Source organism: Danio rerio, chromosome 16 (genome assembly GCF_049306965.1).
Source record: "Danio rerio strain Tuebingen ecotype United States chromosome 16, GRCz12tu, whole genome shotgun sequence".
NCBI lineage: Eukaryota > Metazoa > Chordata > Actinopteri > Cypriniformes > Danionidae > Danio > Danio rerio.
The window spans coordinates 31,235,353-31,262,010 of record NC_133191.1 but is presented as its reverse complement, the minus strand read 5'-3'; the positions used below and the strand labels follow the sequence as shown (position 1 = coordinate 31,262,010).

Here is a 26,658-nt window from a genome sequence, read left to right as displayed (position 1 = left end):
TGTACATTCGACCAACTCTTATAATATAATTTTTATGCCAATAATTAAATGGGACCTATAATTTAGTTTAAATTATACATTTACACAATAAACAGTTTGTTTACAAATAAACAAAAAACAGCATTTTTTTTGTTTAATTAAAGACTGCTTAAAAAATTGGGTTTATTTTTCTCCCTTATCAGAAATGTATCGTCCCGTGACTTCAAAACCAGTCTGGGGTGAACCACCTCTTTTATGTGCTGTTACACCCCTGCCACCTAACATCAAAAATGTGTCCCTATTTTAAAAGATATAATTAAATTGTTAGCCATTACCCGAGTGCTGTGAATTTCAACCCAAATTATTTCCATATATCTTTTTAAATCTTTGGTTTCATGCCTCTGCTTTCATGGTCATTAGCAAGTTGTAGTGGAATTGATGGCTCCTGAGCTAATCTCTTGATTACAGCCTCGATTGTTCTCCCGAATCGATTGATTTCCCAGACTCGTCTGATTTTAATTAGCTTGTGGCCTCCTGCCTCTTTGCCTTCTGCAGATTTGTTTTCCGCGTCTGCGCTCATATTGCCGTTTTTCTGCCCTCATCCCATCTTTTCTCTGGCTTCCTTTCTCTCGGCTCGTTCCTCCGTCACACTCTATGACTTCAGGCAGAGTTCAGATTCCACTTTAGCCGCTGTTCACCATTGATTTTCTGCCTTCTGCTCAATGTCCGACTCTTTACACGTCCATCCCTCAGTAGCAACCTTCCCTCCCCTTCCATACATCACTAGCTTTCTTTTTTCCCTCTTTTCTCCTTTCTCTGCTGCCATTCTTCACTACCTCGCTTTTATTCCCTCTGTTTACTGCTAACTCTTTTCTCCTTCTATTTCTCAGTGCTTATCTGCCTCTGCGGCCCTGTTTATACCGGCAATTAACATCCATTTCGCTGATTCGATCGGAAATGGTCAGCAGAGATCTATAGCAGTTTATATCTGCTGTTAAAGGGATTAGTTTACCCCAAATTGAAAATAAGGCTTCCTTACCAGAAGTGCATGCTTATGGGTCGCTGAAGCAAATAAGGGGATATTTGAAATAATATTTAGCATGTGCTTTTTAATGAAAATGCAATTAATGAGTTTTAAAGAGCATGCAAAAACCTTACGTATCATACAAATCGTCCATGTGAATTATTTCAAGTCTTGTGAATTCATAAAAGAAAAAGAACAGAAAATAAAATTAATCTAATATAGACTACTTCACAAGTCATTTTACTTTTGCAATCTTGATTATCAAATGAATTATAGTTTTCCTAAAGAAATGTTTTGTTTGTTTCTTGTTCTCCAAAAAAATTAAAAAATTTAAAAACGGAAATTCATATACCTAAAGATTTTTACATTCCTTTATGTTCCATTACAGTGAGTCTGCTTCAATAAATTGAGTAAACTATTATTTAAAAGTTAGAAAACAATATATGGAAAATTTTCAGGAGTCAGTAAGATTTTATTAATTATTAGTTAAGGTAGATTTTATTTTAATAATATAATTAAAAGGTGCCGTGTGATCAATAGATGTGTGCCTAACTATCGAGCCTAAAGGCTGAATTAAGGCTGATTTAAATTGTGTTCTAAATAAAAGCAACGGCATGTGATAGAAGGAATATTTTGCATATTAATAGGAGTTTTTGATCTAACCAACACCTAAAATTTATATTTTAGAAACTGCATCTATATCTTGCTGCTAAAAAACATGATAAACTGACAATGTTCACCTCTTGTGCACCTGATTTATTCAGTGTTAAATGCTATAAATAATTGAGTTTTTTACATGACATTTATTGCCATACTACTGAAAGCAGCAACAGATATTTAACCTCAGATCTTGAAAATAAAATAAACAGTTTTAAATTGAACTTTAGAACTGTGACCCAGTGCAAGCCAACACATGTCAGTAATTCAGCATGTACATTTATTAATGTTAAAGAGGTTTAGTATGTATTAAGTGAGTAAACCTTAATATTTAGTTGGAGTGCATTTTAGTTGTAATTGCACTATTCTGTGCTTCTGAATGGCTGTATTTAAATTTCTGTCATGTTTCATTTGGTGCATACATTCAAATTGCTTATCACTGCGCAAATCTCGCCACATAGCATGTTGTTATGACACACACTGTAAAAATAAAAAGTCTGTTATTTTACGTTTTTGTTGTTGTTGTTGTTGTTGTTGTTTGTTTGTTTTTTTCCAGCAGCTGGGGTGCGGAATAAAAAACTGTATATAACAGCCATTAATTACAAAACATTACCCTAAAATAGCGGGTGTTAAATTACAGAACACTACTATAAACTAAAAGATGTTAATTTACCCAAAATCTTAATTTAAGGAAATTTCTGTAATTTAACGTTTGTTATTTTACTGTAAATTCCTGCAATTTAACAGCTGTTATTTTATGGGGTTTTTTTTCCAGCTTCGCAGATGCCGGAAACAAAGCCTAAAATACTAATGTAAAATTACAATATAACCTGCTCACAATGTGTACATTCGTAAAATTTAGATTATTTGCTATTTAATTAATGCCTCATGTGGCACTCTAAATCTGTGTCTTATTTCGGAGTCTGCTACTGTCCAAAGAAGGTCTCATTACAATCATGGACGCACACAGAATTGAATGAATGAAAATGAATGAAATACGCAGTTTTCCATCAAGGCATCTTGGGGTGCTGAAATATAATTGGCTAAACTGGCAGTGGGCGGGTTAAAGGAACCAAAACAAGGACAGCTTTTCTGGCACGTAACTCACTAACTTAATTTCAAAGCGGAATATGTGACTTTAGCATTGTTTATCAGATAAACAAGAATGTTCACTTACCATGTTTCTTAAATATCTGCAAAATATTATGGTATTTTTATGCTTTAGAAGAGTCAAAAACTTACATACAACACCTTTGATTTAAATCTGGAATTGTCTATTAAAAATGTAGTCTTGAAAAAATATATGTTTATATTTTAATTTAAAGTGTTATTTCTTCTAATTGTTTTGTGATTATTGTTATTGAATCACTTGCAGTGGATTATATTTCAGTATTTCTTTCCCTCTTTCCATACATCAGTGAATCTTATTTCTCTCTCTATCAGCTCTTTCCTCCTCTCTTTATCCCTCGGTGCGTCTCGTTTTGTTCTTCATTACCTTCATCCCTTGTCCTGTATTGATCTGGACAATATTGACTGAGCTTTGAGTGCATGACCACATTTTCAGCCATTAATAAACCTGCATATAATGATTTATCATGCTTATGTTTTGATGCATAAGTCTCTTGCTTTGTGGAAAGACAGTCACACTTTATTGATCCGGGAGTGGAAATTGAGGAAAAAATAACGCAGAAGGCATTTCATCAGCTTTTGTTCTGTGTGGCAATATAGATCTTGTGTGTCACAATGTTAGTAAAGTGCCTCAATCAGCCATGGGTGCAAAATGACCCGCTTTGAGTGTCTCATTGCTTCGGCTCTAACTTAGCATGGCAGCTATTGAATACACCTCTAGCAAGATGCATGAAAACACACTTACTTTTACAGTCTGCTTGGTCTTAAAATTTCATCATTTTTAAAAACAAAATTGTAGGCCTTAAAGTCTTACATTTGCTGAAACATTGTGTTGTAGGTCTTAAGTCATTTTAAATAGGTCCGTGTAAAACTACCCAATCAGTCTGACACCCATCCAATCATCAACAATCCATCTCAATAAAACCTTTAACAAACTCTATTTACCAATAGTATTTAATTGTCTTGCTGTTATGTTACTGGTATTTTACTCTTACCTGTATAAAATTTTGTGTTGCAAAAAGGTTTATGTATACAACTATATTACTTATATTTTGACATATAAATTAAAATGTCAAAATAGATGCCAAATAATTTTATTACATTTTTTTTAATGAAGCAAGTACATTTTTTTTCTGTTAGTCTGACCAGGTCATTGAAACAATTCCCAGCGTTTAGCTGTGTATAAGTCTGAAATTTCATTGATAATGGTTGTAAAAGATCTTAAAAACTCTTAAATTTGACTTGGTGAAACATGCAGAAACTCTGTTTAAGAACACACACACACACTCACACACACAGAGATACTTTGGGCCCTATCATACACCTGGTGCAATAAGGCGCAAGACGTGTTTAGCACGATTTGTGGCTGTTTTCAGACCAGCGCAACCTTAATATTAACGTTTTGTGCCACTTTGTGGACTCATGGGTAATCCGGTCTGAGGTGTGTTAAAGTGCAATGTGGGCGCTTTGCTATTTTGAGAATCTGAAATAATAATAAAATACATGGCGCCATTAACCAACTAAAAGCAGGTCTAAAGTCCAGCGCATAGCAAGTTTGTTATGCGCCTACGTGGCTTTAAGCTCTTACACATTGCTTAATACACAAAAGATATACAGCAATAAACACATATACTGTATTTGTATATAAAAAATTAAAGGATTAAAATGTTACAAAAATTATGATTTTCTACATAAATATAAAAACCACTTCCTCCTGGTCTTTATCTTGAGGGGCTATTTCAGTTTATTCATGACAATTTGCATTTGTATAATGTTATTATTTTTGTTAGTATCATTTATTATATGCATTTTTATATTTATTTTTATAAAAACAAGTTTAGATTTGTCCACCTGTCGGGTTTTGGAGACATATACGTCACCATATGGGGAATAGGACTTGTGTTTGGATGTAACTACACTATATGTATATGTTTTTTGACTACACTATATTAATATTGTTCATTTTATTCGTTTGCTGGAAACTATAACTGAATTTAGATTTAGTTTTGAAACAAATCTTTGTGCTTAACAAACAAAATCAATATGTAGGCTAATGGATATCTTCAGTGGAGTGTATAAAACACTAGTAAATAGTAAAAGGAAAGTAAAGAGGCCAAATGAAAATTGTTCTTTATCCTCGCACTGCAAATGGTCTGTTTAACTGTTTTTTCGTTAGTGAAGCGTTCAGTTTTTCTACTTACAAAGTCCACCATGTAAATAGCAAATGTGCCGACTACAACCGACTCTTAAAGGTAATGGGAGATAAGATGGGATTTTTAAATGCACGTTATTATCAAATCACAACCATAACTCGTTAAGAAAATAACCACATCCCTGTTAGACAATCCACCACTAATCCAAGTGGATTAGGACATGTCCTTAATGCTTTTGCGTCATGCACTTTAGACTTTGTGCCTACAGTAGATTGTTAAAATAGGGCACCTTCTGTGCTTCCTTAAGAAACTAACATACAACTAATTGTGTTTTTGTAAGAGCGAGTCTTTTTCACATTCTAATCAAGCTAATTGTTTTGAGTCTGTTTCTAAATTCATTTTTATGATTATATTAGATCTGTTATCAAATGTTTTTGACCATCTAATAACTAAATATTTTGACTTAAAATGTAAGATTAAAAATGCACTCTTGTGCTCCATGAAAAAAAACATATTTTATTTATTGGAATTAAATGTCATGTTTACATGGTGCTACATAAAAAAAGAAAGAAGAAAAAGATGTAACTGCTGCCAAAAGGTTGAGCAAACATACTGTATACAAACTGAGCATAGACACAAACTACTTAAATACTGTACATGAAACTGTGCAAAACAAATATTTGTACATTAAATTATGCAAAAAAAGAAAGAAAAGAAAAGAAAGTTGTGCATTAAATTGTGCAGAAGAAACAAGAATGATTTGTAGTGCAGTGCACAAGTAAACATATTACACCTTTGTAGCACATAGTATTTGTAGAAAGTGACTGTTGTTGGGATAAAACGTATATAAATTTAAAAATCAACATTTAGAGTTGTTTTTTGTTGAGGAAAATGTAAATCTGCAGCATGACTATTTTTAAACAATTTATTGCTTTTTCTGTCTTGAAACGCCTCTAGGAAGATGCATGAAAACACAGTCACTTGAACACACACACACACAGAGACCTTGTTTATGGCCTTGACGAACTATACTATTGAACAATTTGTGTGTCAATGTGAGCAAGAGCAATTCTTCATGCTCTTTTTCACATTCCAATCAAACAAATTACAGTATGTTTCAGGTCTGCTATTTGCTTCCAGCTAATCTCAGTGAATATAACATCTCCGGGAAGAGACGCAAGTGCTTTTTTATTCATAAATGTAGTCCTGGTCAGTGTCTATATGCAGATTTTGATTGGTATTTGTGTTTATTTCTACACATATTTTCCTCAGGCCTGTGTTTATGTGTTGAGCAGCTGTTGATGTGTGGTTTCATTGAGTGCAGTAGATTTGTAACCCACAGCTGTCTCCAGTGCGACAGACAACCGGTGATGTGAATCGTGCGTTTGATTGCATGTTTTTGTTCAAAGCCGGCTATTAGATGCTCTCACAATGTTTGCAGGTTTTACAACAGGGGTCAAAAATCTAGATAAAAATATTGGAGTAAGTGGCACGTTTGGCATCTCTCTGTGTTTTTAACAGCCGGTGTTATGGTGTGGCATGGAGGACAGAACCATAGGACAAATAATTAGACATTACTTAATTTAAAACATTCATTTTCACCTGCATTAAAAATATATAATAAATTATTTTTTGTTGCTTGACATAAAATAAACCTTAACTGATATTTAACAACTGTGGTAACAGTAAGTATAAATCCAGTAAACATTTTCTTTAAGTCATTACTTAACACACATACAGCTGATCATTGTTATGCAGTAGTTTCAATAAATACTATTTACCTTATCAAATGTTATTTGTTGAAATTAACATCAACTAAAATTAATACATTATTTAGAATTATTTTTCATGGTAACAAATGAGCTAGCTTATCTTACTTAAAAGTTATATAAAACCTATATTACTGTACACTACCTGACTAAAGTATTGTTGTCTATCCCGGTTGTAAGAGCAACAAATAATAACTTGGCTTCTAGTTGATCATTTGGAAAAGTGGCACATTTTTTAATCCATCTGTTGAACTGCATCCCAATCATCACAAAAGCTAAGGGAGGCTTATTGGAACCCTCATGGACCCACAATTCTCACAGAAATCAGTCAAGTTTGGTGAAGGAAAAATCATGGTTTGGGGTTATATGTCATCAACAGCCTGAGGTATCAAAAAACTTGTGCTGCCCATTACATTACAAACCACAGGAGAGGGCAAATTCTTCAGCAGGATAGCGCTCCTTCTCATACTTAAGCCTCCACATCAAAGTTACTGAAAGCGGAGAAGGTGAAGGTGCTCCTAGATTGGCCAGCCCAGTCACCAAATATGAACATTGTTGAACATGTCTGGGGTAAGATGAAGAAGGAGGCGTTGAAGATGATTGTTGAGCATGTCTGGGCTAAGATGAATGAGGAGGCAATGAAGATGAATTCAAAGAGTCTTTCCAGATAACCATTCCAGATGACTTTATTAATAAGTTAATTGAGTCATTGCAGAGATGTATGGATGCAGTCCTCCAAGTTCATAGGAGTCATACACAATATTATTTTTTTTCCCCATTGCACCATGACTTTATATTCTTTACATTACATTATTTTTGTTAAGTGACAAGACTTTTGTCTAGGCAAAGTCAGACCTTACTGTCCTAATGAAATAATTAAAAATCAAGGCATGATCATATTTTATTTTGGTAAAATAAGCGTAATCTAGAGGCCTTTGCTTTTCATATTAGCCACATCTGAAACCAAATGATCAACTACTGCACAACTGTGCAAGTCAAGTTATTGTTTGTTGTTCATAAAACTTGGATAGGCGACAAGACTTTTCTCAGGTAGTGTACATACTTTTTTGTGCTACTCTAGTACTGCAAAATAAATATTTAATTTGTTTTTAGTTGTTTGAAAATAAACAAAACAATGACATTAAAAACTACTAAAATTACACAAAAATAAAAAAAGTGGTAAAAGTATTAAATTAAAAATGAAAATATTAAAGTTGAAACATATACAAACTGTTAATAAATGCTACACTGCTATCTAGAGTATTAGTAGGCTCACATGGAATCTGTGCGCATATTTACGCAGATTTTCAGCCCATTATTGATTCCATTTATTTACTTGTGTAAAAGTGTGTAAATTTATATTAAGTCAGTTAGTTACAGTAATATTAATTACAGTAAAATTAATTACAGTAATAATATTGACTAATATGAAAATATTCATTTGATTTATTTACAATACATTTTGTAAAGTTATATTCTCTGACTTTTAGTAGATCTATTATGAAATACTTGTTTACCAAATAAAGTGGATTTAATTGCATTTGCATTGTAAACATTCAAAAAAACTTAAAAAAGGTATTAATTTTTATTTCATATATTAAGGTTTTAGTTATGATACTCTCAAAATAATTATGCATAAATCCGCTGATTTTTAACACAATTCTGCGAAGAAATAGCAAAAAAATGTCAGCAGATTCCATCTGGCCCTATTTATTAGTGGTAAATTGCTGACACTAAATAATATTTATGCTATAAGTCTAAAAAAAAAGACACAGTCTAATTATAACACATACACACTGAATGCAAAATGTAGTATAACAGTGACTTCCATTAATTAAATCACTGTCATTGTGAATGTAGTTTTATTTACAGCTTAGTGTACTTTTGTCAGCGTGTCGTCCTCCAACAGTCTGTACCTTTTCCATTCACAAGGTTCAAGATCACTTTCAAGAACACTTCAATCCAATCAAGAGCTCTCCAATCCAATTGTCAGCTGTCTTTTATCTGTCAAGGTTTAGAAAGCAGTAGGAATTCAAAGTAAATATGTAACTGACTGAAGCATCATCAAACAGCCCAAAAAAAAAAAAAAAAAAAAAAAAAAACCCTACACAACTTTATTGTGACTGCTCTGTTAAGTGCACTGCAGTTGTAGACATTTATTTGCACAGTTTTAAAAGATCCAGTTTAAAAGCATTCTCTAATGTTAAAAATGCTACAGTTTTATGATCCTATTCTTTCTTTTATCCTGTTTTTTTAACTACGAGTGTAAACACCACTATTGAAATAAAATTATCTTTAGTCGTATGTAAAATCATAATAAAAAGGATGTTTGTGCTGCATTTTGGTATTTATCATGTAAGTTCTTAAAAAAACAAAAAATTTTTTAAACTTTTTCATAGGCTGGGTATTATTTGAAATCTCCTTACTTTTAGGGAAGACAGATGCTTTATAAGTGTACTCTAGAGTTTGCTTGTGTTTGAGCTCCCAGTTGAGTAAGATCCGCAGGGCGTCTTTTTTCACTGCGTTGTTTATTTGTTCTTTTTTCGCTCAGGTCTGTAGTTTGATGTATTAAGAGCCGTCTCTCGAGATATACGAAGATGCTTTCACTTCTCTCTTAGAAAAATCATTTATTGTGGACAAGAGCACACACATGGGACTGGAGTCACTTATTCGTCTATAAGTTCACAATGAAATCTCAATCCTTTTTTTTTTTTGCTATCACTCTAACCCTTTTTCTGCACTCATATGTTCCACCTTTGATGAACAAAAGTGTTTGAAAGCTGACCTTTTTTCTTTGACTGGTGTGGATGTATGATTAAGAAAGTGAAGAACCAGGGTAGCAAGCCACAGATATGCTAGTCATATATTTATAGCTGTAATATGTACAGTGCTCAGCATATATAAGTACACTCCTCACAAATCTCTCTTTTAAATTCATATTTTTATTAGAAAGCTATACAATATTAAATTTGTGCATATACATTAGATTAGTCTGTTCTGAAGTCAAATCTGGAGCTAATCTAACAAAATAACTTACGATAACACTCCAAAATTAGCACTCCGAATTTATGATATAGAAAAATATTAAATACAAATTTTTAAAAAGATTTGAAAATTCAAGATTATCATTATAAAAGTCCAATTTTGTAGGTTGTAATTTTTTCTCGATATTCAGCTTAAATTTAATTGTATTATCTTTTAATTTGTAAATGGGTTTGGTGACTAAAATCTAAAATCTGTTTAATAAATCTGTTTTGTTTAAATGGACCTAAATACATTGCCTATATTCACTGACTATTCACATTTTCAAAATATGGTGTTCTCAATTATGCTGAGCACTGTATCCTAGTCATATATTTATAGCTGTAATGTGATAGATACATTTGGAAATGCTGTTTATTACAAAATAATTTACATAATTACCATTCGTTCTTTTAGTAAAATTTGTATTTCAGTAATAATTTCAACATATAGGCGATCAGATTCTCTGCATTCAAATATGCCTATTTTCAAATTAAATTGTTGGCAAAAAATGTATGTGAGATTGTCAGTATGTGAGTATTTCAGAATTCATTATTCAGTAGCATTCATGAAATAGTAATCAATATGTATCTAGACGACCATCTGTTCTCACAGACACTGTGAAGACACAGGACACTTTACTGTAGGCGAAAATGCATGAGCATTGCATAATGTAACATTCATACTAATGCATAAATGTTTGTGTTTGTGCCTGCGTGCAAGCGTGCTAGGGCTGCACGATTAATCGGAAAAAGTTCAAGATCTAGATTAGACCCTACATACGATCTTAATCCAGCATTTCTATGATTCAGATTCTATGATTGTTAAATTGAAAAAAAAAAGGCAAGGCAAGTTTATTTATATAGCACATTTCATACACAGTGGCAATTCAAATTGCTTTACATAAACAGGAATAAAATAGACAAGTTTAGGAACATAAAATGCAGACAATAAAATTATTAAAAACAGATAAAAACAAATTAAAATGAGTTAAAATAGGTTATAAAAGAATGAAAAAGAAAATGAAAAACATAATAGTGCAATTTGTCGGACGTAGCACAGTGCTCATACAGTAAAGGCAAAGCTAAACAGATGTGTTTTCAGTCTTGATTTGAATGTGCCTAATGTTGGAGCACATCTGATCATATCTGGAAGCTGATTCCAGCAGCGAGGGGCATAGTGGCTGAAGGCAGATTCACCCTGCTTTGACTGAACCCTTGGAATTTCTAGTTTATATGATCCTAAAGATCTGAGTAATCTGTTAGGTTTGTATTTAGTAAGCATATCTGTAATGTATTGAGGTCCTAGGCCATTTAGTGATTTATAGACCAGTAATAATACTTTAAAATCTATTCTGAATGTAACTGGCAGCCAGTGTAGAGACCTGAGGACCGGTGTGATGTGCTTTGATTTTCTGGTTCTGGTCAGAATCCTGGCTGCAGCGTTCTGGATGAGCTGTAACTGTCTGACTGTCTTTTTAGGAAGGCCAGTGAGGAGGCCGTTACAGTAATCCACCCTGCTGCTGATAAAAGCATGAACAAGTTTCTCTAAGTCTTCACTGGAAACAAAGCATCTGATTCTTGCAATATTTTTGAGATGATAGTATGCTGATTTACTGACTGCTTTGACATGACTGTTGAAACTCAGATCTGACTCCAGAGTCACACCAAGATTCTTGACCTTATTTTTTGTCGTTTGACCTTTAGAGCCAAGGTACGCATTCACCTTGAGAACCTCATCTCTGTTCCCAAACGCAATGACTTCAGTTTTCTCTTTGTTTAACTGAAGAAAATTTTGGCACATCCAATTGTTAATTTCATCAATGCACTGGTAGAGGGTGTCTATGGGGCTGTAGTCGTTAGGCAGTAAGGCTAGGTAGATCTGAGTGTCATCAGCATAGCTGTGGTAGGAGATTTGGAGGACTGGGTGTGCTTATATCACCTCAATATGACGGTCTATACACTATACTTACACACATGTCTGTCCAAACAGCTTGAAAAGTAGATTTTTCACCATAGGTGCCCTTTAAATAATCATATCGTATTTTAGAGTTCTGGGGCCTCATGTACGAAGACTTGCGTGGAAATCTTACTAAAACATTGCGTATGCACAAAGCTGTAAATGTGCATACACAGAAAAAAATTCAGATGTATGAAACACTGCGTATGCCGAATCTCAAGCATATTCTTTTGTACATCCGAATGAACGTGAAACTGAGCGCAACATGCACGAGCAAATAACCCCTCCCTGCCTCCTCCCCCGTATGAATATGCTAATTAATCTACTTTGGCAAAACCCAACGAAAAATCAATGGCAAAAGCAAGCAAAAAGAGAAACTTTGAACAGAATGTGAATTGGAGGTGCTGCTTTCGGGGGTAGACCTGTAAGTTTGTTCTCCGGAATTAACAACAAAAGAAAAAAATAGAGTGGGAGAGTTTAGCTGATGCGGTTAACACAGTTGGGTCTGAACATCGCACTGAGTGAATTAAAAAAAAAGAAATAGTGTGGTTTATAGGTGAAAAATGTTGCAGTACCCTTAACAATCTCAGTGGCGCAGCTCGTAAAATGCATGTCAACATAATTTGACACGTTCGAGCATGAACTCGGTTCGCATCCAGCGTCTTATGGACTCTTTCTTCTTTTTTCCCCCGCTACATATCAGATTTTGCCAAATATTTATCACGAATATATATAAAGACAAGTAGGAATCATTAATAAGTTTGTGCATCATATTTTATTTGCACATTTATTGAATGGAAATGTTTCTGATTCACGCATGCAAATTCATCTTCAGATAGTGTCTTTATAGCAAAGTGCGTGCAGTAGATTGCTCAGATTACATTGGGAAAACAGGCGACTGCTGCAAATTGTGTTTTAATGTTTAGCTGGTTAACTGTATGGTATGGAAACCTTATATACCTGCTAGATGAACCCGTTTCATACAGCTGCCATTGCAAGGCTCAGACACTTTGTAGAGAGGAATTTAACACAACTGCCTCTAGGAGTCGCCAATGGAAATAAAACAGACACGCACAAAAAATGTGCGTACGCCAGCCATAAAGCTAACGTGGAGCTGCGCACATTCCCACGTTCAGTTCAATGTTAGTACATCCAAACGTGAGCGATTCTGAGCGTGAAACCTGGCGTACGCAAAGTTTTTGTGCGTACGCAGCGTTTATACATAAGGCCCCTGATTACTACAAGCGTTTGATTTTTGTTTTTTCTTTCAAGGCAAACACAGTGTTGTGCATAAGAATAAACCTGTGACAGTGTCAGTACAACTACTCTATACTATATAACATTAAATATAATGCAGGACGGAATCTGGAATTTGAGAACACTTTTGGTGCTTTTGAGTTAGGATAGAGGTTGGGTTACGGACAGGTTTGGTGGTATGGGTAGGTTAAGGTGTAAGGGATGGTCAACAGTGTATTTACAATTGTAATTACGTTAAGCATAAGTACACAGTAAATACATGTATTTACACAATAAGTACATTGTAACAAACTATTAATTCCTATGTAAGTACATATTAGTTAAGGCCACTTAATATAAAGTGAGAGCTTATTTTCACATCAATTTGTTGTTATATTTCAGGTGTTGTACTGTATTTTTGCCCAGAGTCCTATCAGAGGTACAATTTATTTTGTTGTGGACCCGTAAGTTAGTACTGCAGGAAACGTATAAAGGAGTGAGCGTGTCTGAACAGAGCAGATATAAATGGCTATCTGTCAGCAGGACAGTAAGGTCAGCGCTGGATCAGAAATGGGTCCAGTCCTGCAGTCCATCAGAGGAGAGAAGTACAGAACGAGAGGCAGAGATACGGCCAGGAGAGAGTGATTTAAGGATAGTGGGAGGAGTCCTTGATGGTAATCTGAATGATGAAAGAAGGCAGAGAAAGAGTGAAGGACAGGCGCAAACACAGTCACATTCATTACTTTCAACACAAACACTCTGACACCGGTGAACTACTGCAGTGTGTTTAGGGGTGGATGTTCAGATACTTACAGTTGTACTACAATACTCCACTTACAGATACTCCAGTTGTGTGACTTTGTGGCATGTTGGGGTTATTTATTCCCCACATAAAGTGCAGTATTTATAATATTTAACATTTATTTGTAACACTTTACTGTAATGATTATAAAGGTTTCATAACACATCTGTGTGTGTATACTGGCAAAACTCAAGAACTTCCAATACCTGTAAAGAGGTATTTTAATTGTTTACAATATAATAAACAGTACTGTGCAAAGTCTTAGGCAATCAAAGATTGTAGTTTAGTTTATTTATGGGATAATGACTATTTTCAAAACAAATAAATACAAGCTAGAGCTCTTTAATAAGAGAGGCACTGCCAGCAAAAAGTTGAAGACTCTTTTCCGCTGTATCTTCCTCCAGGAGCAACATTTCAGCAGTGTGGATGTTTGAGAGCTTATTAGAGGATGTAAAGATGAGGAGATTGAGTGTGTGACGGGTGAGCTGTGGGTTTGTGGAAGGTGTTATTGACACTGTGTGTTGTGTGTGTCTGTGTGTGTGTGTGTGTGTGTGTAACTCTTATCAGAAGCAGAGATCAGGTCTCAGTAATTACAGGGTGGAACTCCAGATGGTGGCTGTTGCTGAGGAAACACATTAGATGGAGCGCCGTCCTCCTTTAGAATCATTAAATAAACAACTCAGATCTGTGAATTTAAATCACAGGCGCGGTGGCAGAAGTGTTTCTCCATTCATTTATTTATTCACACAGGGGGTGGGCGCAGTGCTGCTGGGTCAGTCTGTGGATGCGCTGCTTTTTCTGTCCCTGCAGAGAATCATCGCTGTGAAACTGCTCTCCAGAGGAATATGTGTTATGTTTGGAGATATATATTTACACTAAATATTGCACATATTTAATATGTAGTATTAAGGCATTTTAATTATTTAGCTTTCAGAAGAGAGAGGTTTACGGAGACTGCGTGTCGGCTCACTTAATGAATTTTTGTCATAAAGATATTTTAAAATGCAAAAAGTCAAATATCTTGATTGAGGTCGGCTTATTAAATTCTTTATTTTTTTCAACAGACCTACATTTTTTTCTCCCTCTGTGTTTATTTGCACTCTGTCAATTAGGCACTTAATCAACCTGATTTATTCAGTCATCTTGGGCCTCATGTATCAACGCTGGGTACGCACAAAAACTTTGCGTACGCCAGGTTTCACGCTCACGTTTGGATTAACTAATGATGAAATTAACTTGAGTGTTTGTGTTGGTCCACGCCAACTTGTGTTAACCACATCAGCTAAATTCTCCCAATCCTTTTTTTTTCTTTTGTTATTAATTCAGGAGGACAAACTTGCAAAAAACACCGCTTTTCTCTGGTCTACCTCCAATAGGAACACCTCCAATTCACATTATGTGAAGTTTCTCTTCTTGCTTGCTTTTGCCATTGCCTTTTCGTTTGGTTTTGCCAATTTGTCAATACCAAATTTATTAGGGGAGGAGGCAAGGAGGGGTTTTGCGCTCGTGCACATGCGTTCAGTTTCACGTTAATGTGGATGTACAAAGAGAATATGCGTGGGATTCTGGGTATGCAGCGTTTCATACATCTGAATTTTTTACTGCGTACTCACATTTACAGCTTTGTCCATACGTAATGTTTTAGTATTAATTCAACGCAGGTCTTCGTACATAAGGCCCCTGTTCTTTAAATGCTTCTAAAATAATTGTAAAACAATTAACGTACAGGCATTTATGTTACTTGAAATCAAATGAACATTATCTGCAATAAAATGTATAAGTTATTTTTATTCTAACAGGTTGGCAAGGACTTGATCAGTTAACCAAGATTTTGTGGGTTCGCTTAATCTTGAGATTAAAAAATGAACAAGATTTTTAAAAATGTTTTTTTACCACAAAAAAAGGCAAACAAATTTTTTTGCGAAAAACATCACTATTTTAGGCCACAAATATTAAAAAATGTCCCAGCAAAATCCTAAAAGGCTTATTATTGGTTAAAACAATTATTTTACTGTATGTTGTTTATATATGTATTTTTATATGCTTAACTATAAAATAATCAAGTTTAATATTTCTGTTTCCGTACTGTAAACAAACAAACAAACAACCGTTTAACCAATCCCATCAGCTTGTAAGACAGGGCTATCATATTATTATCTCCACTAACTTTCTATGACATTAGATATTTAGAAAATAGTTCCAAGAGGACATACAGGAAAAATTAGCACATTTTAACTGTATACCAGAACTAAACTTTTAAATGTTTTGTTTTTAAAAGAGAGGTGGAATTAGAGTGGGAACTGTAATTATTGGATATTCCCAAACTAAGTTTGGCGAACATTTATAGTAAGTGTGTATGTGCTTTCTGAATCGTATTATCAGGTTTTGCAGTGTTAAGCAATGTAGCCAATCACAGAAATATCTGTTGATTTCTCAAGCGCAATGGCCAAGCAGTATTGTCTAAGTCAAAAAATTGTTATAATGCTAGAGTTCTTCACACAGAATTGATTAGATTTTGTTAGACTAGATTTGTTTATTAAAACAATTTTCTGAGTTTGTGATGTACTAAGATGAGAACAGGTTCAGTGTTTATATAGTGAGCTCTCCTTACATACTTTTTTAGCCATACTATTCTTAGAAAGAATGAATAAATTCACTCGCTGGTTTATTTTCAAAATTGCAATGATTGACAGCAGTTTCCTATAATCTAAAATTGGCACTTGCTGTTGTGTAGCACTTACTGTAGAGTTTTTTTTTTCCTGCTGATTGAATGAAAATGTAGCAGTTAGAGCTGGTGTGGCTGAGTGAAAAACCAATTAAGATATTCATGGTTATGTGCATACTTAATCAGGTAAAGGTTTAGAGTTACTTTCAAGCCTATTCTGAAGATCTGCAGAAATGTTTTCAAAGGTTAAAAAAAGTATACAAATGTTAAATTTTTTTATTTATTTTGATGTGTGACACTTTCATATGTAGCATTAAATCAGACACAGATCTGATGTTTTGCAATGTGAGAGCAGTGTGAATGGTCATGTAGGATGTCATATGACTTGTACATAATTTTTGAGCGACATGCATCATCATTCTGTGCTGTAGACATCATATACCCCTCAGCAGCATAGTAGAATGGCATGCAGGGCAATTACTTTACCACAGAAAGTTGGTTGTTCATTTTAAAAAAAAATGAAGGCAAAACTGGTGCTTGTTAACCATCTGCTTAAAGAGTGGTTGATTGGTACGGGTTGATTGCGAAGCTGAAGAGTGTCGTGGGGTGTTGCGGATAGGAAATCCGTGGACAAAGGAGGGGACACTTTCATTTTAAGGGGTAACTTTCTCTTCGAGAGAAAAAAGGGCAGGTGCTCATGCACCCAAACAACCCTTCTGCTTGTGCCTGTTGTTTATTATGAAGTAAAATGAAATAACTCCTATTATGAATAATAGGTTAATAAACCTACTCCGCCTTCACAGTTCAGTCTGCGGCTGCTCATTAACCTTCGATAAGTTCAATACACTGGTGGTCAGAAAGACATACACCACGGTTGTCATAAATCACAAATGATCAGTGTTTTCAATAACAAGACACTTATTTTAGGTTTTAAATGACGAAATACACATTAGTAGTAGCAGAACAATCATTTACAGTTCATGAATTACACCACGGTTGTCTTTGAAAAGGGTAATAATCATATAAGCATGATCTGACAATTTGCTTGCTTCATACACGTTGTGTGCATAATTAGACATTTTGTGCTGTCCTTTGTTGTACTTTTGCGCATGCGGGTCTGCAAATCTGATATTGGCCACATTTATAACAACAATGTAAACAACCATGCAAAAAAAATCAGATCTGAGAAAAAAAAAAAATCTGATTTGAGCACTAAGCCTTGTGTGAAGTGTGAACGTAGCCTCAGGAAAATTCATATAATTAATTTCCCTACAATAAAATACTCTTTAATGTCATTATATTAAGAATAATTTGTTGAGATTTCTTCTCTTTTAAGCCCCATGACCCAAGCACTCACACATTTAGTTACTTTTAAATGTGAAAAAGAGCCTCAATGAATAAACCATAGACTGTAAAACAGTAATAATGGTAATAAATCCACCACAATTACATTTAAAATTACTTTGTAGTGAAATTATTTTGAACTAGTCACAAACTACTTCTTGTATATTTATGGATGGTTGGTAGGTAGGTAGGTGGGTGGGTGGATGGATGGATGGACTGATGGATGGATGGATGGATGGATGGATGGATGGATGGATGGATGGATGGATGGATGGTTGGTTGGTAAGTAGATAAGTTGATGGATGGATGGATGAATGGATGTATAGTTGGTTGGTTGGTTGGTACAGGTAGGTAGATAAGTTGATGGATGGATGGATGGATGGATGGATGGATGGATGGATGGATGGATGGATGGATGGATGGATGGATGGATGGATGGATGGATGGATGGATGGATAGATAGATAGATGGATTATTGAATCAAAAATTTTGTTTTCAAAATTGTCCTTGGACAAGAATGGGAGTTGTTCTATTATTTTAGGACAGCTTTGGTGAAAGCTTGTGATCCACTTAAAATGTTGACTACTATGTACTATAAATTTTGACGGATAGATATTCTCTTCCAAATTCAAAAACACACACAATCACACATTTTACTCGCCTTTTAATGTGACTAATGAGAGCCTAATGAGCAAACACACCTAAGTGACATTCAAAAAATAATTAATTTGCACTTAAAATTTTTTGGATAATTGCTTACAAATGACCTATTCTGTTTTCTGATTAGTAAAGTGTGTTTTTCTAGTTCTCCAAACCAAGCATGTTACATTTGCCTCAATTTTTGTACACATCGTACTTTTGTTATGAATAGGTCCATTAATTGAAGTGCTGAACTTGGATTTTAATGCAGTGGTCACTGCTACCATCCAATCCATACCTTTCCACTCCAGTTATGCAGCAGGCAGTCCATAACAATCACTCAGAAGACTTTTAAATGTTCCGGTCATGTGTGTTTAATGTCTAAGCATGGCTTTATCATCACAATTAACCTTGATGTCTGACAGGCCTTACGGTACAGTACACACATCAACACGGTGACGGTGTTCAAATGCCCTCTTGGGTCTAACTAAACCTGTGTGGCCAATAGTTGTACTGTTTTGCAGTGTGTGTGTGTGAGTGAAGGTCAGATCTGTAGAGCAGGTAGGAGTTTGAGACTCTCCTGAGGTCTTATGATCGGTCCATAAATGAGATCCCATGAGGGCCAGATGCCCCGTCGCCACTCGCTGTTGCCTAGCGACTGCAAGGGGGCAACCGGCTGCCCACTGATAGAGTGTGTGTGTGTGTGTGTGTGTGCATGATGACCTGGTTAGTCTGTGAGTGTGAAGGACTCTGTGGTTTCATTCCTGAGGGAGTTAAATAAGGTTCTGTGGTGCTAAAACTCATTAAATAAAAAGAAGGAGGAAAGAACAGCGGAGGAGAGCTTGATAAGTTGCGGGGTCACTTTCTCCAGCTCTGTAAACGACTGCTCTTTCTTGTATTCATAGGAAATGTGCTTTCTTAATTAAAGTCTGGTTGTTAGAGTAGACAGTGGATGTGATTAGAGGTCTATACCACAAACACACTGCTAATGCCTCTATAAGGATTGACCTTTAAAAAAAATAGAGTTCATTACTCATTCTCAGATGACGCTTTCTAAAGGTTGATTGAAGTTTGTATGGCTTTCGAGGGGTATAAGTTTGAGCCGTTGCAAGTCTGTCTGACATCTGTGCTGGTTTTAGTTTCAGTTTTTATGTAAAATCATTATACATTTTTTTATAATTTGCCGTTTTAATTTTTGAACACTCAGTAATTTATTATTTTAATTTAGTATTTATATGTAGAATTTTTTTTATAGTTAAATTTACCATTAGTTTATTAATACTAATAATAACATGGTCACCTTTTTTATTGTAATTTACTTTTATTATTATTGTTATTATCCGACATCTATGTTTACTTTTAAATGCAGTATATTCTCCAAGGAAACACACTGTATTAACAGCTAGAGAGTGAAAATAGAATGAAGATGTCCAATTTTTTCTTATTTTTATCTTATTTAGTACTGCCCTTTGGAATTACTAGAAAAGACTTGCCTGTTTCCTGGAAGTCAAATTCAATTTACTTTGATCTTCAAATTCTAGAGATTTTCACTCCCCCAGTGATCTATTTCAGACAGTTCTTTAAACTTTGAATTAAAGTCTAATAATAACTGTTAATGCATTGCAGAGCATACTTTCTAGGGGATGTGTGGGATTTTAATGCATTATCACTATTTGTAGTGAATTCAGTCTTTATAGCTGAGCACACTTTGTTTATGCTTCTTTCACATATACTTTACTGGGTATATTTGTGCCACACTTGAGTGAAAAATCTACAATTAATACATTTGTTTGATTATTTAGATCATTAATCATCAATTATTTAAAATAGTTGTACTATTTTTCCTCGAAGCTGCAAGTTAATATCTCAGTTTTTTTTTTTTTTTTTTATCTAAATAGCAAGAAATAATCAAATAAAGTCTCTATACATTCGCTCTTACTTGGAGAAAAAATAGCTGCAAAAGAAAAAATTCTGAATTAGGGAAAATGCTTTCTCCGGCCACTTTATTAGGTACACCTGTCCAACTTCATGTTAACGCAAATTTATAAACAGCCAATCACATGGCAGCAACTCAATGCATTTAGACATGGTCAAGACGAACTGCTGTAGTTTAAACGGATCATCAGAATGTCAAAGAAAGATGATTTAAGTGACTTTGAACATGGCATGGTTGTTGATTTTTCAGAAACTGCTGATATACTGGGATCTTCACGCACAGCAATCTCAAGGGTTTACAGAGAATGGTCTGAAAAAAAGGGAAAAAAAACAACATGGTTCAGGCTGCTGGTGGTGGTATAATAGTGTGGGGGAAATTTTCTTGGCACACTTTGTGCCCGTTAGTACTAATTGAGCATCGTTTCAATGCCACACCCTACCCGAGTATAGTTGATCATATACAATGAGTTCACTGTACTTAAATGGCCTCCTCAGTCACCAGTTCTCAATCCAATAGAGCACCTTTGGGATATGATGGAAAGGGAGATGTACATCATGGATGTGCAGCCGACAATTCTGTTGCAACTGCGTAATACTATCATGTCAGTATGGAACAGAATCTCTGAGAAATATTTCCAGTACCTTTTTGAATCTATGCCACTAAGCATTAAGGCAGTTCTGAAGGCAAGATGGGGTCCAACCTGGTACTAATAAGGTTTACCTAATAAAGTCGCCGGTGAGTGTACAGTCAGATTTATGGGAAAGCCTAGTTCACAATTGTGAGACATCAAGTTGTGATTTTGAGAGAGAAAAAAATTGAATTCTGACAAGTTAATAGAATTGTGAGAAGCTCATTTTTGTTGTAGAATAAAAATAACAAAAGTGTCATTTAGATGCTTTATTCTTGCAATAGAACGATCTAACTTCTTTCACTAAATTGTGAATTATATACGGAATAAAAACTGACTTTCAAGAAGTCATAACTGAAAAGTCTTACAACTTTGAGATATAAAGTCTTATAAGTCAAAAGTAAGAAACATAAATTATGTATTGTAAGATATAAATTCATAAAAGTTGATTTCATCACAGATTAAAGAAATACATCTTATTAATATGTTAGTAAAATATTTTTAATAGTAACAGTTTGTATCTGAGAAATAAAGTCTGAACTGTAAAAAAAATTCTGTAAGAATTTGAGAGTTATACTGTAAGAACCCTGGTTTGGAAAAAGTGTGAGAAAAAAAAATCTCAAATGTTACATATAAGCTCAGAAATATGAGGAGAAACAAGTCAGAATTATGAGCGAACATTTTACAACCACCTTTATGTTTTCGTCCCATGGCTGAAACAGGCTTGCGCAGATTCCCCTTCTGAAAGAGGATGAAATCCTCACCAGGGCTTTTATAAAAACCAAAGGCGGAACGTGTGGTGCGATATATTGTTTTGTCTTCACTTGGAGAATTGCTTTTTTATCATGTTCTTCAGGGGTATATTTTACTGCGATAAGAGCAGAGACAGTGGGGGGATTGAATTCTCCTCTTTTCCTGGCAAACACTCAGTCACTTGCTGAACACTTTCCCTCTGATGCACAACTCGCTTCTTTTGGGCTTGGAAAAGGAGACACTCATTTGTGAAGTTTGCCAGCTGACTTCACCGGCACTGGACCTTCTCGAAGAAAGAAAAACAGAAGGCAAAAGAAAGAAACAGAGAGAGACTGCTTGAAATACTTTATGCAGAACAAAGATAAGAAAGAAAGATATAGGAGTGATGCAGAGGAGAGGTTTTATTTAGTCTTTTTTTTTTTAATTATCCACGGTTTTCAGTGGCTCACATACGTTTTGTACACTAGATGCGATAGGGATCTCAATCCTAGTGTGTTATTTGTGCTTCAGTTTTCAGCATTTCTCTTTTACATTTTCTTGCAATTCAAGAGATTTTTTCATTTATTCTTTCTTTTCGGCTTAGTCCCTTTATTAATATGGGGTTGCCACAGCGGAATGAACCGCCAACTTATCCAGCATATGTTTTTTTATGCAGCGGATGCCCTTCCAGCTGCAACCCATCTCTGGGAAACATCCATACGCAATTTTTCACACACATACACTACAGACAATTTAGCTTACCCAAATTACTGCTACCACTCAGAGGAAACCCACGTAAACATGGGGAGAACATGCAAACTCCACACAGAAACGCCAACTGACCCAGCCGAGGCTTGAACCAGCGACTTTCTTGCTGTGAGGCAGACGTGCTACCCACTGTGCCACTGCGCAAATAACATCAGATGATGGTTTTTAAAACACAGTGTAAAGTAAACTGTTGAGGAAGTTGTTTTTAAAAGTGGAAGCCGTCATTAACAATAATCAATAACAAAAGACAAAGGCTGCATCCAAATTTGCATATTTCCATACTATTTACGCAGCACAGGTGTCAAACTCAGTTCCTGGAGAGCCACAGATCTCTTTAGCTTTAACCCTAATTAAACACACTTGATTAAACTAATTGAGTTTTTGTTCGAAACCTACAGGTACAGTAAAGGGCCATTTACACCAGAACAAAGACTATAGAATACTCAAGACGTGTCACTTGTATAGTTTTGAATGGAGAAAAGTGTAACGGTCAATATGGGCAATGAAGCCCCGCCTTATAGTACTGGAGCCAATCATTGATTACTAAAAACCAGGGGTGGCCAGTCCTGTTCCTGGAGAGCTACCTTCCTGCAAATTGCAGTTGCTACCCATATCAAACACACCTGAACCAATTAATTAGGACCTGAACACCATGTGATAATTACAGGCAGGTGTGTTTAATATGGGTTGCAACTGAAATCTGCTGGAAGGTAGCTCTCCAGGAACAGGATTGGCCACCCCTGGTATAGACTATAGAGTTCTGGGGGTGCTATATAGTTTCTGGGGGAGGGGCTCAAACCACACTTAAATTTCTGCAGATTTTGTGTGATTTAAACGTTTAGAAATGAAACTAAAGTGACAGTTGTTTAATTTTATTGCTGGTTTTTAATATGAAGTTTAATTGTAAGCTTGGCAAGTAATTTAGGAGAATTTGATGTTTCCCCATTCAAACAGAATGCCCGAGCATTCTACGTAAGAGGCGTTTCACTACAGCACTACAGCAGCTGCACACGTCATCATATGTCATCGTGAGCTCTTGCTTCATTTGAGATTGATGATCACGACAGCTGTAGTTATTCCAGTCAATAATATCTGGATGCAGCCTTTATGATGGAAGCTAAAATTGCTCACTATGGAGTGAGTGACGTCACTGTGATGGGTAGGGTTAGGGGTGGGGTTAGGTGAGCGCATTAAAAAGCATTGGATGCAGCTCAGATTGCACTTCACCAGGTCTGCATCCAGACCCCTCTTACTCCAGTTGCATTATGTTTTGGTATTTAACTTCAGGAAATCTCTGAAGGCATATATCATGTTATCATAACGATCTAATGTGGAAATAAGATTGTAACTGTACTGTGCATCTACACCGTGGCCATATTCATCTATGTAAACATACAAAAACAACATTAACATTATACTAGACACTGTAATTCCCAGTCGCTAGACTTTTCTGACAGGATATTCGAATTGAGTGTCAGATGTGAAAGTATGTTGTGGTACTACAGAAGTTATTATGGATTATAGATATCAAAATTTTGCATTTCTTTTTTTTTTTTTAAAGCATGACTGTAAAACATGAACGTCATTATGAATGTATTAAAATAAATGCTTGTTTGTTGTAAAAAGCCATGCTGCCGTTGTGGATAGTGTATTTAGGAATTTTTTTTGTACCCCTTGGTTTTGAGTGTGGCCCTGAAAAGTCAGGGCTATCCCCTTAGCCCTGCACCTTTAAGCTAAAGAGAACTGGGACAAGGGCAAAGGGGTAGAGTTGGGATAGGGCCTTATACTTGCTCATACTTTTAATTATGCCAGCTTTATACTTGTTTATACTTTTAATTATGCCATATGGCCTAACGAAACCAGTAGTAAAAACACTGAGCTCTGCTTGAGGTTAATGTTGTAATTTTAGTTCATTTTAAGAAATTTTATCAAAGTTACAACCCAAAACAATCACCTGTTGACATCACCTGTTTCAAATCACATTATTATTTAACCAATTTACCTGGTTACTAGACCTAAACTGCTCTTGTCACAACTTTTTTGGAATGTGTTGCAGGTCCGAATGACAGGAAAGGATGTGTATTTACAAATGAAATGAAGTTGGCCAGACAAAACATGACATATTTTGTGTTCATGTTGTCTGCAATAAAATACAAGTCAACGTCAATTTTTACAATGCTCTTTCTTTTTATTTGTGTTTTCCATACTGTCCCATTTTTTTCTGCTTTGGGGTTGTATAAATTCCAGTATCATGAGAGCACTAATGCTGGAGTCGAAGCTGAGGCTCTCTCTGATCAAACACTGCCATCCTTCCTCTGATAATAATCATACGATCTGTCTTTTTTTTCTGTAATGTAGCTGTATGTGAAGCTGCGATGTGAAGACGAACCCATGCTTGAACATACGGAGCAGCTGTTGGCAGAACTGCGAGATGAAGAACACAACGATGATGAAGATGAAGCTGGACCTTCTGTTGAAGGCATTGATGATGATTTCATTGAGAGCAGTGAGGATGAAGACGATGAAGACGCCATGGATCACTAACTGGACTCTTTCCACTCATGTTTATTTGAGTAGTCTTCTTGGATTCGTCCAGTCAGAATATTAAAGTGAAAGCAGATGGCTGCATCTTCACACTGTTTGCTAGTTTTTTCAACATTTTTTTCTCTCTCCCTCAATTACTTTCCTTCTCAATCTCCATTCATTTCAAGTTTGATCTGAATTTCTAAAGCTGGGATGTATTTTCTGGGTGCCTTGTTTTTTTTGTTTTTTGCATGCTGAGACTGCGAACCATCAGGACGTCTGTCACACTGATCTGGACATCGATCAAGTGTGTTTCATAACAACTCACTTCAGTTATTTTTGCAGTTTTATAAGCCCTGCAAAGCACTGAAAATGTCAACTTGAAAAGAAATAAAGTCATTTCTAATTACAAAAAACAACATGATGTTAAATGTATGTGTGTGTGCGTAAGCGCATATTTACATATGTTTTCATTGCATATATTTTGATGTATGTTTTATGGAATCCAAAATGTCTTGAGGGACTGAATAAACATCAAAATGTGCACATTAAAATAAATTACACATTTATATTTCTTAGAAGTGATAATGATGATGATATGAAAACATTGATGTCTTATTGCTGCTACTTGTGCTTTTTGAAGACTTTTCCTCTCTTAATGTTCCTAAATGTTTAATGTCCTTCGTCTAACGATACACACACACACACACACACACACACACACACACACACTGTAAGGATCATTTTGAAAATGGATATTTGAAAACAGTGATTGTTTATCCTGATGCAGAACCCAGACATGTGGTATAATAATGCCACCATCACAATACATTATTGGACTGAGCCTTAATGTTTGTTTGGCTTGTGTTATATACTCCCTCTGTCTTTGTTTTCACATTCAGTTTTATGAGCTATCACAATATCTCCATCATACTTTCCAAGACGCTCCAGGAAACCTCTTGAGTTCAAATGAGACATTTGGTTTCATTTTGTGAATCCTAAGCAAATCTCATAATCCGATCACAAGAGGCCTGCCAGTTCACAAGTCTAATGAAGATTCACAAAATTTAATTAAGCTTGTGGACTTTTTGAGATTGAGAGCTTGGATGGAATTCAGTAAGAATTTGACTAAACCATTTTGTTAACAACAAAGTTTACATTACCTTTGACGTATGCCTGGGGGGAAAAAACTTACCTATTTTATTCATGCAGTAAACTACCAATATAATGGATCTACAGTATAAGACATTTCTTCTGCATAGCAAGGTTACAAATATTTGATCAATATAAAAACAATAATATTCTGAAATTAGAATTTTATAATGTAAAAATGAGGGTAAATTTTCAGCAGTGGTGCGTAACACAATCACTCCCAGTAGCCACACTGGTTAAAATGTAAAAACATAAATACGGATTAAAATTGGCTGAACACTTCTTAGTGACAAGTGTTATATAGTGTTTTATTTTTTCAAAGTAACAAAACTAAGGAAGAAACCAATTTGTAGAAAGAATGATTCTGATATTCTGAGACCGTTGTGGAGAAATTAAACTAATAAGCACAATAAACTCACACAACAAGAATATTTCAGTTTTTATATTCGTTACTTGCCGTGCAATATAGCCTACAATGTAAAATAAATGAATTAACAATAATAATCTGTAAAAAAAAAAAAAAAAAATCAGTGAAAAGAAACT

General features: G+C 35.1%; 1 protein-coding gene across 2 annotated transcripts in view; it reads left to right on the top strand.

Annotated features, from left to right (window-relative positions):
* The window catches only part of si:dkey-12j5.1, a 156,638-nt gene extending 131,087 nt beyond the window's left edge, over window positions 1–25,551 (top strand). For both annotated transcript variants that reach the window (XM_073926114.1, XM_017351506.3), the window contains one exon: window positions 24,799–25,551. In XM_073926114.1, the coding sequence (XP_073782215.1) occupies window positions 24,799–24,984 (186 nt within the window). In that variant the 3' untranslated portion in view covers window positions 24,985–25,551. The remainder of the gene's footprint in view (window positions 1–24,798) is intronic.
* The last annotated feature ends 1,107 nt before the right edge of the window (window positions 25,552–26,658 follow it).